Source organism: Apteryx mantelli, chromosome 12, assembly GCF_036417845.1.
Source record: "Apteryx mantelli isolate bAptMan1 chromosome 12, bAptMan1.hap1, whole genome shotgun sequence".
NCBI classification, from domain to species: Eukaryota; Metazoa; Chordata; class Aves; order Apterygiformes; family Apterygidae; genus Apteryx; species Apteryx mantelli.
The window spans coordinates 2,162,928-2,179,017 of NC_089989.1; the positions used below are offsets into that span (position 1 = coordinate 2,162,928).

The 16,090-nt window shown below is 60.1% G+C and overlaps 1 protein-coding gene across 4 annotated transcripts in view; it reads right to left on the reverse strand.

Moving 5' to 3' along the window:
- The window catches only part of SEMA3F (semaphorin 3F), a 40,740-nt gene that overhangs the window by 2,086 nt on the left and 22,564 nt on the right, over nt 1–16,090 (reverse strand). For 2 of the 4 annotated variants that reach the window (XM_067303682.1, XM_067303681.1), the window contains exons 3-17: nt 11,719–11,879; nt 11,345–11,407; nt 10,459–10,578; nt 8,495–8,584; nt 5,342–5,435; nt 4,775–4,894; nt 3,667–3,806; nt 3,454–3,568; nt 3,073–3,142; nt 2,630–2,774; nt 2,127–2,349; nt 1,455–1,543; nt 1,089–1,130; nt 590–747; nt 422–489 (exon numbers count right to left, since the gene is read on the reverse strand). In XM_067303682.1, the coding sequence (XP_067159783.1) occupies nt 422–489; nt 590–747; nt 1,089–1,130; nt 1,455–1,543; nt 2,127–2,349; nt 2,630–2,774; nt 3,073–3,142; nt 3,454–3,568; nt 3,667–3,806; nt 4,775–4,894; nt 5,342–5,435; nt 8,495–8,584; nt 10,459–10,578; nt 11,345–11,407; nt 11,719–11,879 (1,698 nt within the window). Of the gene's footprint in view, nt 1–421; nt 490–589; nt 748–1,088; nt 1,131–1,454; nt 1,544–2,126; nt 2,350–2,629; nt 2,775–3,072; nt 3,143–3,453; nt 3,569–3,666; nt 3,807–4,774; nt 4,895–5,341; nt 5,436–8,494; nt 8,585–9,931; nt 10,182–10,458; nt 10,579–11,344; nt 11,408–11,718; nt 11,880–16,090 lie in introns of those variants that run through there. The other 2 variants (XM_067303683.1, XM_067303684.1) reach the window with 2 other exon arrangements.

Consider the following 16,090-nt stretch of genomic DNA (forward strand, 5'->3'; position numbering starts at 1 on the left):
CATCCATGTTCATCCTTCTCTGATGTATCCATCCATCCATATATCCATCCAAACAGCTGTGCTCAGCCTCCTCCCCAATATATCCATCCATCCATTCATGTTCATCCTCCTCCGATGTATCCATCCATCCATCCAAACGTGCTCAGACTCCTCCCTAATGGATCCATTCACCCATCCATCAATGTTTACCCTCCTCCAATGTATCCATCCAAATGTGCTCAGCCTCCTCCCCAGCACATGCATCCACCAAGTGTATCCACCCATCCATCGCCCCATCTGGCTGTTGTCCACGTTCTCCTGCCCCTTGCTCTCAGTATAACCACACCACGCCCCCTGTCCTGGACCCCCATGGCCTGTCCCCTCACCCCAGCTCCCTCAACTCCCCCTCTGCCTTCACCTCAGCCCCATGGCATCCGCTCACCATTGGAGTTGTAGCCTCGGCACTGCCGGATGGGGTTGCCATGCCGGATGTCCTGCCGCCTGCTCCGCCTGTGGGGAGGCAGGAGATGACCTGGGGAACCTCCATGGGGTTGTCCATAGCCCAGGGTTCCCTCCCTGCCACCTGCCGCCTACCCCTGGCCCCCCATACCTCTTGGAGGACGCTGAGTAGCGGGTGCAAGCCTTGCCATCCCAGGCGCAGTAGGGGTCCCGGGCCAGGCAGCAGTCAGCACAGGCTTCCCCATAAACATCACACCGGTGCAGGGCCAAGTGGGTCACCCCTACAGCTGAGGACACGTAAAGCTGTTGCTGTTGGGGGGACAGAGAGGACAGTGTGAGACACTACTCAGGCACACAGCCTTGTCCCAACCCCCTAAGAACCACCTGAATGAGCTGTGGCCTCCTGGCACCTGGGGCCACCAGAGCCAGCTTGTCCTGGAGCTACCCAGAGCAACCTGAGGCAGTATATACCCAGGAGTCACCTGGAGCCACCAAAGGCATCTCACCCTGAAGCTACCCACTAGCTTTCCCCCATCCATGGCCCACTCCCCTTGCACTGAGGTGGTGCCTGGGCAGTACCAGAGCTGGGCACCACTTCCCCAGGGGCTGCTTGGTCCTCCCCTGCCACTTGACCACATGCTGTGACTCACCCTCTTGGAAGAGATGGTCATTGTCTTGATGGGTGCCGGCACCTAGAAGGAAGCACAGGTGAAGGATATTGAGGGGCAGGCAAGCCACTCAGCCCAGTGCTGCAGCCCCAGGGTGCGTACCCAGGCCCCTCACAAGGCAGCTGGGGAGGGTGGGGGCAGCTGTGAGGGTGCCAGGGCAGAGTAAGCAGGAGGGACAACACTCTGTATCTAGGGTGGGATCCCTCTAGAGCCACCCAAGGGGCTGATGGGTGTCCCATTGGCTCCAGGCCAGCACTGGACAGCATGGGGTAGGCTGGGGCAGTGGGACAAGGCCAGGCTATGGGCATTCAGAGCTCTGAGGAAGGTGCAGGAGAGACTGGCCCTTACCTTGAACACCTCGATCTCCTCCAGCATCAGCTCCTCAGTCTCCATGTCATCCCGGGGTAGCACTATGACCTTCTGCACAGTGCCTCGATCTGCAAGACACCATGGTGCATGGCCGTTCAGTGGCACCTGCATCCCCCATCCTCCTGGGAAGGCAGTCCCTGCTGGGGTGAGGGTCAGAAGGGCCCTCAACTCCAATCCCATCCCCATAGTGCTGCAGTAGGCAGCTGTGTCTGGGGTGCAGCGCACCAGCTCAAGTAATTGCCTCTCACTAGGGACTGCTGCTGCCCAGGACAAGGGGGATCCAGCAGCCAGTCCATCAGCCTCTGCTGCCTGCTCAGAAGCAAGGAGCCCAGCCGAGCGTGCACCAGTAACTTACTGGGGAATAGCCTCCAGGCTGGCTTGCTGCAAGATGCAGAATGGCCTCTTTCCCTGTGGGAAGTGGGGCTAAAAGCCAGGCTAGCTCATGGGGACCTAGGATGGGCACTGGGGCAGGGGAAGGACCAGGCTGGATTGTAGGACCCATGGCACAGGGGTCTCAGCCCCTCGCCCTGCTCTAACATGGGATCTGGAAGGAGCAGAGGGCACCATGATCTCGCTAGCCCTGGCGGTGCCCCTGCCCTCCCGGGCGGCGCTGGTACATGCTGCGTTCTCTGCGGTGCGCGGCGTGGGTACCTGTGCCCAGGAAAAGCACCTCATAGCGCCCATCTGCCGCATCCACCTGGTCAACTGCAATGGTGGTGAAGCGATAGTTGACATTGCTGCGCACAACCAGTGGCTGGCGGTGGGTTGGGTATACGGCGTGGTACATCAGCGGGTGTGCACGCATGAAGTTGATCACCTCATCAGGATAATCCTTGGTCGACTTCATGGATGGTGTAAACGTCCCCCCGGGGCACTGCAACACAGGGCAGGTGGGTGAAACATCACCCACACTCAGGGGCCCCCAGGCTGGGCGCTTGCTCTGGCCCAGCCAACAGATTTGCCCAGCCTTTCCTTGCTGGGGCTCTGCCTAGGCCACAAGCCAGAACCAGTCCCCTGTCACAGGCAGGGTCTGAGCTGTCCCGGGCAGAGGGAGGGTGCTGGTTCCCTGATATTGCTGGGCACACACAGGCCCTCTTCCCCATGCCACTCGCTGTTGGGCTGGCTGGAGACCCCCGGGCCTGGAGGGTACTTACAGTGCCTGGCCGGGGATACGGCATTTTGCCTGTGTAGGGCATCCACTGGTAGTTGGGGCCTTCCTTGTGTGCAAAGGGCCCGTTGAACACCATGCGGATGTCGGCCATGGAGTAGACACACACAGCGGAGCCTTTGAACACGGATCTGGAAGGAGGGGAGTCAGCCTTAGGGATCTGGTATTGCCCTCGGGCTGGCACTGCCAGGTTCCCCAGCAGAGCAACCCGCCCCACTTGTGCTGTGCTGCTCCAGCATTACCAGGCCCCCAGTCGGGCACTGTATGGCAGCTGGGGGGTGCTGACCTTGGCCAGCCCTCCAGACTGCTTTGTGGGGTGGGCGGCTCTGGCCTTGGTGGGCGCCCATGTGCAGTGGCCCCTGGAGCCCACAAGCCTTGGGACCCCATGTGGCCACACGGTATGGCTGCCATAGTAGTGACGGCACTCACCCTGAAGCGGAGAACACGGCATAGATGACAGGATTCTTGGTGTCCTGTGTCTGCTGGACGAAGACGTCCTCTTGGGACAGAAGGAAGAGCATGTCACCAGCAGGAAGATGGGCAGGGACCATCTCACCACAGGCACCAGGTTAGCAAGAGGGGGCACCAGGGTGAATGTAGTTCCTGGCTCCTCCAACCTCTCTCATTGAGAGGGCACGGTTGGTAAGAGTTGGGGGCAGCGCTAGACTCCTGGCCTTCCCCAGGAGATAGGGTGCCAGGGAGCTGGTGAGTGGAGGGGGGGGGGAAATGGGTGCAGAAGGACTCTGGCACGGGGGGCATCAAAGTGGTCTCGACCCCTCTCCATCCCTGTGGACCCCTGCCCACACTCACGAAGCTCATCAAAGTGCGTTTCAATCCCATCAGGTCCTGGCACAGAGCAGACAAGCCGAGCCTTCAGGAACGTGCTCCACTTGTTCACCAGGCAGCAGTGGCCCCCGTCATCGTTCTGTAGCAGAAGGACCCCCAAGATGAGCCCCAGGCACATCACCACCCCATACGCCTGCCCACACAGCCCCTTGCATGGCCACAGGCTGGCACACATACCAGGCAGATGCGCCCGATGCGGGAGTAGACACCTGGGCTCTGTGGGGCATCAGCCGATTTTTCCCGGAAGAAGAAGTAGAGTTTGTCATCGTTCTTCTCACTACTGTCGGGGATGAGCTGGGCATGGACGAATGCTGGGTCTGCAATGGCATGGCATAGTCAGCCCAGCAGCACCTCCACCTGGCCCAGGTGATGCCAGCATCCCCTGAACCCACCACAACAGGATGTTGAGCCCCCCCAATATGAACCCACCCCTGGAAACCACTGTGGCGGTCACAGGGGTAACCAACCCTCAGTCATGTCTGAGGAACCAGGGGCTCCAGGGTTGCCCCTGAGATGGGTGTCTCCTGTGGTCATCAGTGCTCCATCTGCAGGGGATCAGAGCATCCTTAGCCCCAGGGTCTGCAGGGTCCAGGGTTCCAACAGCTCCAAAAGCAGGGCTATGGGAACCAGTTTCCCCGCTCGGGGGGCGGGGAGGGGGAGAAGGATCCATACAGCTCGGCAGGAAGCATTTCCCTGCCATCCATCAGCTAGTCCCCAGCCCATGCTGACAGCTCCCCCTCTTCAGGTTACTGCCCCGACAGCTCCCAGGCCCCACAGGATCATCCAATCCGCTCTGCTCTGTTTACTCAGCTGCCTCAGCCACCCCATGGCTGGAGGGTTCCAAGGGGGGCAGGATGAGCGCTCAGGGTCACTGATTGCAAGCGACACGGTTGACATCTCACCCCTGCATAAACCCAGGCACGGGCCCTGACAGAACCAGCGCTATTGCCCACCAGCTGGCCAGTCCCACTGCCCAGCAGTGGCACAGTCAGCTGTCTGTCACCATGCTCCATACAGCCATCCCTCCATCTGTCTGTCCTAGGAGACTCCCACCATCCATCCATCCATCAATCTGTCCTCAAAGAAACCTCTTTAGTTCCCTCTTCCAGTCCAGATTCCTGCATCCATCCATCATCCATCCATCCATCCATTCATCTGTCCATCCAGCCCACACCACTTGTCTGCTTGCCCATGCTACCTACTGTCTCTCTAGCCTATGAGAAGGATGCAGCATGGTGGGGTCGCTGGGAAACAGTACGCTGAGCCAAGGACACCCTAAACTCACCATTGAGCCAGCGTGAATTGTACTGGTCTGTCCTCATGGCCGTCTGCTTTCCCATGGTGCGGAAGATGGCCGCATCAGTGCCCATGAAGTCGATGTAGACACCAGCATAGAGCTCTTCATCTGTGGATGGGAGAACAAGGATTAGCTAGCCCCACAGGGCCCCCAACTCATCCTGCCCATGCACCCCCATCTCCTTTCTTTCCCACCCTCAGTGGTCCTTCTCCCACTGGCTCCAGGCTCTGTCCAGCCCTGGTCCTGGCTCTTAGCCCCTAGGCAACATGTTGCCCAAGAGACACTGCCTGTGGCCATGCTGAAGAGCATGGGAGGCTGTTACTTTCCTGTAAGGAAAGCTCCTGTCTGCGGGATCAGGTCTTGCTGGATACCCAGAGACACCTTGACCAGCTGCAGCTGGAGCAGGCGGGGGGGGGGGGAGGGGCAGGAGCTCAACTTCTTGGGGATATTCTGGCAATGCCGAATGGGATGACTGGAGCAGCTCTCCTGTCTCACCTGTATGTTCCCCCTAGCTATCCCCAGGTAACATTGGCCTTGAAAAGATACAGGACTCACTTATTAATGCAGAGACAGTGTCTACTTTGGGGTCATAGGAGCACTTCCCCTTGCCTGACTCCAGCTTGTCTGACTCCAGGTAGAAGATGTAATCCTGGAGAAGGAAGCAAAACAAAGAGTGTATCACATCTTTCCCCTCCATCCCTGGGGCACCTTCCAACACAGAGGTCAGCTGTGCCTGCTGGAAATGCAGCTTCTTCTGGAGGTGGAGCACAGCAGCTACAAAACAATTCCTGCTGCCAGAAGGACTGAGGATGCACAGTGCCCAGCATGGATGTGGACAGACCACCTCAGAGGTCTGTAGGACTCCCAGGAAGGCTGAGGCCCCAGTGAGCTGCTTCTCTCACGTTGCTGGATGCTGGTCCATCCTCTCCACAGCATTGATCCATTGCTGCTTGAAGACCCACCAGAGCCACCAGGCTGAAAATGGGGCATCCCCCACATCTGCTTCTTGGCAAACACAGTCACCCTCCAGCACTGCTCCTTCCCAGTCGCCTCCTTGGTCCGGGGACACACGGGCCTGGCTGTGCTGTATGTTGCAGAGGCTGCTTTTACTGCTTCAGGAGCCCCCGACAGCAGCTGTTTTGACGGGCAGTATTCAGCCGTGGGCACATCTCTGCTGCCAGACCCAACATGTTTCAGTGAGGAGCAGTTTGCCACCCATGAGTGGTCACTGCCAGGACGGCATCGCCACAAGGTTCTGAGTCCAGTCCTGGTGGGATTTGGAGCCAGCTGCCCTGCTCTGTTAGGAGCTGCTCTCCCTGCTGTTGCCTCTGCCTTCTCCGGGCAAAACTGACACATGGCAAACCCAGCACCACTGCATAAACCCACGCCAGGTGCTAAACCCAGTTTGCCTCACAGACACACACTCGAAATCAGCTGTCACAACAGTTTTGGGCACACAGGGCTCCTAGGCATGCAGAACCCCAAAGAAGCAGCACCAAGACAGCCCGTCCACGCATAGCACCTGCTGGGAGCCCACGCAGAAGCCCAGGCCACGCACCAGCTCTCAGTATGCCTGGGCGCTCACCACGGCCAACACAATGAAGCTGGGCCAGCAGACCTGCCCACTCATCCCACATCCTGGCTTTGAAACAGGAGCCAAAGACATTGCAACAGCTGCTCCCCTGAAGCCTGCTGAAAGGATGAGCAGAGTCTTCACAGGATACTCAGGGTCCAGGAAGACAGGACGGGACAGGGAGCTGATGGTTGGGAAGTGAGGAGCACTCTTCTTCCCTCCACGTGTCTTCCACCAGAGGATTTGCTCATGAAAGCTCTTCTTGGCCCTGTGGCCTGAGGCCAGGGGAGCAGCCAGGGCCCACTAGCCCAGCCTGGCAGCCCAGACCCCAGGGACTGGCTTGGACCAGGCACAGAGACAGCCCCAGCCCTGGTGCCACATGGGACTGGCCCCTTGGCACAGCCGTTCCCATCTCCACAAACTCCTCTGCCAGGGCGCGCACTGGTCCCCGAACAGCCCCTGCTCCCTAAGGTGGTCAAATGCTTTATTGGGATAACTCAGCTCTCAAATGCACCCCTGGACCTGACCGCAAAACCTGACCTACCCAACCAGGCTAGACCAGCTAGGCAAAAGGAAACCTGCAAGCCCAGCCCAGTGCCAGAGCTGCCTGGTAAACAGAATGGCTTGGCTGATGCTGGGACAGCCTTCAAACTCTCATTGCTCAAAATGCATTGATCTTCCTGGAAAGCAGGTGCCGATGACCCCCATAAAGCTGCCCTGGGCATGGCGAGCTGTATTTGTGCAGGAGCAGGGGGTTATGGAGGGAGGAAAGGCAGTGGGTGCCAGGCAGTAGCTGGAGGAAATCAGACCAAAGCCCAGGCCCTGGCTAGCACCAGATTTCCCTAAAATGAGAGGCTGGGAGTCCTGCTCATTCACCTTCTAGGGCTAGAGGCGAGAGATGTGTTGAGTGCTCAGGAGAGAGGGTGGCATTCACTCTGGCTGCGGCCAGAGCCAGTCCAAGGTGAGGCCCTGCCACAATGGAATAGAGGGTGAAAGGAGGCAGTTGGAGACCAAACATGCAGTGGTTAGGGTGAGATGAGTTATGGAGGTCTCAGACCAGTTCTCAGCCCAGCTCCAGGGCAGGCCATGAGTAGGGGCAGCCTGGATGGGAAACACTCCTGCATTTTGCCCTCCGCTGATGGGCACTGCAGTCCTGTCCCTGGGACAAGCCCATCAAGAAGAGGAATGGGGAGGCCTTTCGGGGCCCCTAGGCAATTGCCCTTGGCAATAGTGTTTCACCAGTTGGCCATGGGAGAGCAATGGAACCATCTCAGAGCACTGTGGCCAGTCCCTAGCAGCAGCACAAGGCAAGAGTGCCCCCAGCCACTGAGATGCTCACGGCTGATAGCATCAAACTCTACCCATCTGCCAACCTCCCTCTGAAGGGGAAAAGGACGTGTGTGTTTGGGTTGCAGAGGAGAGTGAAGTGTAGGGGAAGTATGGGGGAGAGACAGGCTTGGCAGGTGATACACAGGGCTGCACGGATCCCATGCCCATGCACTGATCCATATTAGTCCGGAGGAGAGAGATTCAAAGAGGAGACACTGTCAGGACAGGCTGGGTGCTGGGAACTCCCCGTGAGAAGCTGGTGACACTTGCCTCCCTGATCCTGCTTGCCTGTTCTAATGAAACTACTTCTGCTTGGGAAGGTGAAGCCTACAGCTTTGCCCCCCATGGGTGCCAGCAAGGCAGCCATTCAGCGCCATTTTGGTAGGCCCTACCAAAACGTCTTCTGCACATGGGTTTTGCATTCTCCGCTGTGAGCGGTGCCATCCCCCATGACTCTGTTGATGCTTGGCTCTGCTTTGAAGGGACACAGAGGGCCTGGCACAGTAAAAGCAGGCTGGGGAGGGACTGCCGTCCCTGACAGTGTCCCCCACGGGGATCCCTGACAGGCCTGGGAGAAGGAAGGAGTTAGTGAGAGGAGAGAGGAGACACCAGGCCTGCTGCTGTAGGAAGCTTTGTAGAGAGGGGAAAGGAGACTTTACCAGGCATCCCCTGGCAAGGGGCGCCCCTGGCCCTGGGGGGCTGGAGGGTCAGGAACATGCTGGTGGGAGGGAGAAGGAACTCTAAGCTCAGGTGTGCCCACAGGAGAGGTGGGCATGGCTCTGGCGGGCTCCGAGACCGGTTCCCACCTTGCTTTCCGCTGGTCTCGGGCTGAGGAGGCCGTCAGCTGATCTGCTTTCCCGGCCTCCCGGCTGGACGGGCTGGCTCGGCGGAAATCCCTGGGGAAAAGGAGCAGGGCAGAGAGTTAGCACTGCGGGGGGGGAGAGGGCCACCCCAGGGTGGGGGTGTGTGGGAGGGGTGTGTGCGGGAGGGCACCAAGACCAGGGGCGAAGGGAGCATGCTGAGCAGTAGAGCGCCACTTCCCCATTCAGATCCCTCCCAGAAAGCTCCCCTCTGGGCAGTGCTGGCCAAGGGGAGCCAGGTGTCCCAGCTCACACCTCAGGGCAGGGCTGGCACCAGGCAGGAGCGCTGACAGCCCTCACTGAGCAGGCAGGCAGCAAGCAGATGGGCTTTGTCCCCTCCAAGAAGAGGTGCAGCTCTTTCCCAAGATGAGTCCAGCTCTCGTAGGAGTGGTTCCCTGAGGCCAAGGCCAGTCTGGTGCATGGCAAGAGAGATTGGTGAAGCTGGCTCTGCCATTGCCCATCCAGCTGGCCAGGGAGGGCTCATGCCCCAGGACACAACAGTGGGACGAGCCCCTCAACTGGAAGCTCCCTCGTGGAATAGTGAGGCCCTGATTTGGTGCTTGGGAGAGATGGTGAGACGAGGAAAGCTATTGGCACTGTGGGGCTTGCTGGCCCCAGGGCTTGGGATCCTCTCTCTCCACTGCATCATGCTTTCTGGGACTGAGACTGGACCATTCACTCCACATGCAGTTGGAAGAGAGACATGACAGCCTTTTTTCTGGGGGAAGCACACTACCACTCAATGCAACTGGGGTGCCCACGACCCCCTCGATCCTCCTCAAATGCTGCAGAGTCCATGAAGTGCTGCCCAAAAGCCCAGTCCAGGAGTGGCACTGATCCGTATCAATCTCTCTCTCTATACCTGTGCCTGTGTCGGGCAGGCCCTCCCTCTATGTACAGCACCATGCACCTCACTTGGCTCAGGCTCAGAGCATGGCTTGTTATGACCAGGCTATGCCACATTAGAGAGCATAACCCAGGATCTGCAACACTAGTGCTGAGGGGACAGACACCTCGCAGAGTGCAGACCACCAGTTCAGCAAGCAGAGTCCCCCAAGCGTTCCCCCCCCTTACCGCTCACTACAGCAGTCACTCAGGGCATCCTTTGACCCTGTGCCAGCACTTGGGTAGACCAGCTCCCTCCTAGGACCCTCCTATCACCATGAGGCCACCTGATGCCGTACAGCTTCACAGCTGCCCTCTCGGCTTATGCCATGGCTGTCAGTATGAGGATCTGGCCAGTGTCATCCTCTCTCACTGGCACCTGGGAACACCGCAGTGCAGGGCACAGACGCAGCACTGCCACACACACTCATGCGCCAGCATAGCCCGCGGCAGCAGTGCCCCCTCCCCATGCCAGCCGCGACACCACAGCGTGCCCACCGCATCCTGGTGGCCTGTCCATGCCGTTTCTCCCTGAGAAATGCCAGCGCTGGTGCAGTGCCAGGCACTTTCCATTCCCTTGGAGAGGCCGCTCCATCCCAAGGGCGTTCATGATCCACCAGCAGGTGGAAAGCTGGGCACAGGCATATCCCACGCTCTGTTCGAGAGATGCTGGCAGATGCTGTTCAAGAGGTGCCCGTGGAGCGGGAGGGTCGAAGCTGGTGCTGGGATCCGGCTGGGGCAGCCCAAGTCAGGTGTGAAGAGTGATCCTCAGGCCTTGCTCTGCAGAGATGGCTCAGCCACGCTCAACAGCATGGTAATATTATCCACAGAGTCCTTGGTGCACCCAAGCTGAGACCAGCAAGTCTGCTTCCCCATCCACTTCCCCCTTGAAACCCTCCTGACACTAGCCCAGGGCACAGACCCAGACGTTCCCAATGCCCTCCCACACCCAGCTGCAGCCCCGAGATGGCAATGCAGACACAGCCAGGCCCAGGCTCATCCCCCTCAAACCTTCCACCCCTCACCTGCGCTTTGCGCCCACGGTTGACAAAGGCACAGATTGGATTGTAGGCGCCAGTGCCACACACGTAGAGGTGGGTCCGGTTCCAGGGCTGGATCAGGCGGATGAAGTTGCCGCACTCCCCCTGGGAAGCAGAGGGAGGGGCTGGCAACCACAGCAAGGACAGGGAGGGGGCCAGCTCCCATTGCAGCTCACGCTACCAACAGGGAGGGCTCGGGCTCACTGGGCACAGACCCTTCCCTCCACACCTCAGCCTTTGCACTAGGGCAGGCACTGTGGGGTACAGTTGCCTAGGCATGGAAACATCTGCCCCAGGAGGAAGAGCTGGAGAGCAGGAGGAGGCAGGCCAAGGAGCTGGGAGGCTGCTGGAAGGCTGGTATGGGTCTTGGACAGGCACAGGTCATGTGTTGGCATGGGGCACAGGCTGGCATGGATCATGGGTTGGCAGGGGACACGGGTCATGGGCTGGCATGGGGCTGGCATGGCTGAGGGTACAGTTCTGTTAGGTGGGAGGAAGCAATGTGGGGGACCTTTGCCTCTGGCTTCCTCCTAGCACTTGCCCAAGAAGGCCTGCCAGGGCCTGCGTGGCCAGGCAGAGGGGCTGGCAAGACATGGTGTGACATCTTGGAGTGCCACCCTGTCCTGGCATGGCTGCAGATGCTGCCCAGACAGGCCGAACAGCAGTGGCCCTCTGGGGATGGGATTTCAAGGGGAGGACATGAGGACATGAATTGTAGCCCCGTGGTGGCTACCAACCTCCCTGAGGCTCCCTAAAGTGGGTTAGTGGTGGCCATCAAAACCCCTGGGGTGTCCGTGGCCATGGCCTGTGGCTCAGGGTTCTAGGGAGCTGGCACGGCACGGGCATGTCCACCTGTCCCCAGCACACTCACATTGCTGTTCTTGCCCGACAGGATGCACTCCTCAATCCTCTGCTGGGAAGCAGGCCAATGGATCTGGAAGAATACAAGCAAAGGGGAGATCTGCACTCATGGCCTGACTCGGCCCTGGTGTTGAGCTCTTTCCCGACCCCTCTGCTATCACGGGGCAGAGATGGACCCTCCTCTGTGCAAACTCTCAGTCAGTCACCCACATATAGCACTGTGCTACACTCAGACCATAGCTTCCAAAACGTCTGTCTGGCTCCTGATCCCTTCAGCCCACAGCCCCGTGACCGGGGCATTTGGTTCTGCCCTGTGCCACCCTCTCCTCTGGCGGCCACCCCGGGCCCAGCCCTCTGCTCCTGTTGGTGACAACACGCGCTTACGATGAGGGGCTCGCGGTTGATGTCGTGCAGGTCCAGCGAGAGGACGTAGTCCTTGCTGCCCACGTACATGCGATCGTGGTCCTCGTCCTTGAGCAGGATGCGGTAGTCACTGGAGTTGAGCAGGAAGTTGAAGAAGTGCGCAGTGCCTGTGGCCTTCAGCTCTGTGGGGCAAAGGGGCCCATATCAGTGTGCCAGCGCCCCATGCCCACCATCCTCCCCCAGTGTCACACCTGCCTCAGCATTTGGGCACCTGTCTCCAGCTCTGCACAGCATCAACCCCTGCCCATTCCCAGCTGGGAGACCCCTTGCTGGTCCAGGACCCATGGGAGAAAGGTGGGCACCTTCCAACCCCACTGTGCCCATCTGTGCCCGCTGCGGTGCCCCATTCCCCCTCCATGAGCCAGGCAGACAGCACAGGAGTGAGCACCATGATGCAGCCACCTCTGGGGCAGGGCACATACCACAGCGTGGGATGCTGGACAAGCACAGGAGATGCTCACTTCCAGCTGGGGCAGCCAAGCTGAGGTAGCTTGGACACAGGCAGGGGGACCTGGACTCACCCGTCAGTACCCAATGCCCCTGGCAGCAGAGCCCTCCACTGCAACATGGCCCACTGAGTGACCCTGCTGTTGTGGGTATTGTCAGGGACACTGGCACCCATGGGTGGGCAGGGCAGGGGGCACCCACCCTCTTGCACCCCAGGCAGCCAGAGGGCATGAACCAGGCCACCAGCATTGGCCCTCACAGGCTATTTTAGGAGATGGCTCTCTAGCAGCCCTCGCTGGTGAAGGGGTGAGAGCAGAGTGGAAACCCTGGTAAGGGTCCCAGAGGTCCTTCCCACTAACCTCCTGTGGGCTGCAGTGATCCTGGCAACAGCTGGGTGGGTGCAAGGGCTCAGTGCTGGCAGTCGAGGGTGGGGGCGGCTGGTGTCATGTGAGTGGCAGTGTCAAATGACAGTCTCTGTGCCAGGCAGGCAGGGAGATCACCAGGGCCTGCAGGAAGGCTCTGCCCACCCTCCACAGCTTGGCCGGTTCTGGCACAGCGGGATGCACTGCTGGGCTGGGGAGTCACCTGGCACCCCTCACCCTGCCCTGCAAGCCCCTGCTAGCCCACCTGGGTCCCTTGCTAGCTGAGACCATGGGCACATGCCAGATGGAAGGCAGCTCCAAGGCAAGAGCTGAGACAGGGCAGGAAGGGGGCAGATTTCCCTGGCACCCTGGCCAAGCAGCTGTGGCTCCCAAAAGCTCTGCTGTCAGCCCTCTGGCCCTCTCTCATCCTGCCCCAGTTGCTCCACAGATGTGTCCCTGTGCCCCAGCCTGGCCACCAGCCCCTCAGACAGGGGAGCTGAGACCCAAATTATCTACCTCCCAGGGAGGGGAAGGAGAACTTACACCCCTACCCCGCATGCCCCATCCTCCCCCCTTGGGAAGTTATTTTTAGCCTGTGTGTGGGAGAAATGAGTGAAAGAGGATAATGAGGGTCATGAATATTCACGAGTGCAATGAGACAGCCAGATGGAAGGCAGAAGTGCTGCAGATGATGTGGGCCGGTGCCAGGGACCACACGGCAGGGGCCGGGGCACAAGCAAGACAGACGAGAGCAGACGATACCTGCCCTGTGCCCACCGCACAAGCGCTTGGCTTTCCATCCTCTCTCCAGGCTGCCCTCCCTGTGCCTGCTGCCTCCTTCCATCCATCCCCAGTGCTGGGGGAACCCCCAACGCCTGCAGTAGCATGAGGGCATGACAGCAAGGTTGGACGCCACCCCTCTTGGTTGCCATCCCTGTCAGCTGCCACCCCGATCAGAGGCCACCCTGGTCAGACACCATCCCCATGTACAAGATGCCACCCCCAATTGGATGCTACCACCATTGGGTGCCACCTCAATTGGATGTCACCCCGATTTGATGTCACAGCCCCTTCTTGCCTGGGGAGAGTTTGTCTCTCCATGCAAGTGCCTGTTCTTTGCATCCACCCCAAAGACAGGTGCTGTGGGCAGCTGTACTGGATTGGGGCTGGAAGCAGTCCCCATGGACCCCACCTCTCTGCTGCAAGAGTAGAGTATGGCCCCCTGTAATGCCTGAGGGACATGCAGAACTAGGTCTCCACCAAGAAGGAGCAAGGAATGGCTGGGCATGGATCCAGCATCCAGCTGCTATTCCCAGCTGGGATGCCAAAAGCCTGAGATCTCTCTGACCTTGTGCTTCCAAAACCCATGGGGACATCCCAGAGGTACCACCAGGGTGCCCTCGCCATCCTGGGCACATAGCCCCCAGTCCCTGCCCGCTCCCACTATGGGACAGAGCTCACCCCCAACTCTTCTCAGCCCCATTAGGACTTAGGTATCTGCCCTCTTTGGGGAGTGGAGCAAGGGGAGAGACGGAGGCAGGCGGCAAGGCTGCATCCTGCAACTTGGCATCCTGGTGTTGGCAGAGGGCTGCCCCAGGCTGGGGGCCGGGGTGGCCATGCACCACGCTGAGAGCAGGTCTCCCAGCTCATCGTGTGCCCACATCTGGAGGGCCTCATCCCGCACGGCAAGGGGACCTGCCAGGGGGTCTAGTGGGGAGGCAAGCTCTTCCAGGGCAGGGTGGGCAACCACCCTTATACCCAGCCACGGGCCTGTGGCCCCTGAGGAGCTTGCACCAAGAGCAGCACAGGGGGTGCGTGGGTGCTGACAGAGCTGTGGCCTGAGGGATGTGGGTGAGTCTGGCAGCTGGGACACACACTTGGTGCCAGGCATGACGGCTGCTGCCCACACATGCCCAGGTGCCCCAGCAATGCCGCAGCCCAACATAGCACGAGGACCCAGTGCAGCTACTGTCCTGTGGTGGGCCACGGGCACAGAGCCCAGAGCAGGCACCCCCAGGGCATGATTCAGCCACAGCTCCCACAGCGGGTTTCCTCCTTGGCCCTGCTGGGCACACTTTGCTCCAGGAAACAGTGTCACGGGATGTGACATCAATCTCTCCGCTCCTCCTCCCCACAGCCTCGCACTGACCTTGAGGGTCTGCTGGCCCTGCCGCCACCAGCGGTGCTTTCTCAAGGGCGGACATGGCGCTAATTTGCAAAAAGCGTTGCCCTGACCTCCTGCCAGCGGGGCGGGCTGGCCAGGAAGGCAGCTAACGAAGGGTAGGCTAATGAAGCACAGCCTGCAGACTCTGCTTGGGGCTGGGATGGACAGGGTGTGCATGCGTCGTGCGAGCATGTGGAGGGGTCTGGCTGCCTATGGCTCTGGTGTCTGGTTTCAATAAGACCATGCACGAGTGTGTTTGCTGGGGGGGTGTGGGTACGGACATAGTTTTGGAGCTGATGGGGCAGGAGAAAACGAGGGACCTGGACTGTGCGGGGCCAGCATGTGACCAGTTGGGAACCCAGCCTGCCCTGTACCCTGAAAGCACATGGCTGGGGAGGTGTGGGGCATGGGTGCCCCTTGCCTGTGGGGCAGGCACATGGTGAAGACTGGGAGGTAGAGGGGCTGGGGGTCCATGTGTCCCTGCACCCACCCCAGTGCACTCCTCCTCCCTTGCCTCCCATCTGTGCTCCAGATGCTCCCCACCACCAGCCATGACTCTCCCACCACCCACGAGGCACTGGGACTGCCCCCCGCCTGCCCCATGTGGTGCTGAGACTGGCCCCACAGGATGCTGGGACCGGACCCACAGCTGCCCTATGGGGTGCTGGGACCAGCCCCTTTCCTGCACCACTGCATGCTGAGACTAGCCCCACGGGGCACTGGGACTAGACCCCACCTGCCGCATGGCATACTGGGATGACTTGCCCCATAGGGTGCTGCCCCACTGCCATCCTGCCCTGCCTGCCCATACAGTGTGTATGTGCATGTGCATACATCAGAGTATGCGTGCATCACCTGCAGTGCGTGTGCATGCATGCCTTGCTGTGTGTGCATGTGTGTGCATGTTCCACACAGCGTGTGCATGTGTGTCAGTGCTCTCCCTGCTTCCCAACCAGCCCTGCAGGCTGTCCCCAGTCCCCGGCACAGCCATCCGTGTCCCTGGCGCTGTGTCCATCCAGCCCTGTGCAGACTTTCCTCCACCTACTTCCTGACGGATTGGCCTCTCACCTTGCACCTGCACCCAGGGCTCCTTGCTCCTGGACCCAAGGGCTTGCCTTGCCAGTGCAGCTGCAGGCAGGGGCAGGCAGGGCCAGGCAAGGGCCAAGGGGCAGGGCTGGGGGTGGGCAGAGGCAGGCAGGGGCAGGCAGAAGCACGGGGCAGGCAGAGCCAGGCATAGCTAGGCAGAGGCAGGCAGGGCCATGGGACAGGCAGGGGCAGGCAGCAGCAGGCAGGGAAATGGGGCAGGCAGGGACACGGGGCAGGCAGCAGTAGGCAGTGACACAGGACAGGCAGCAGCAGG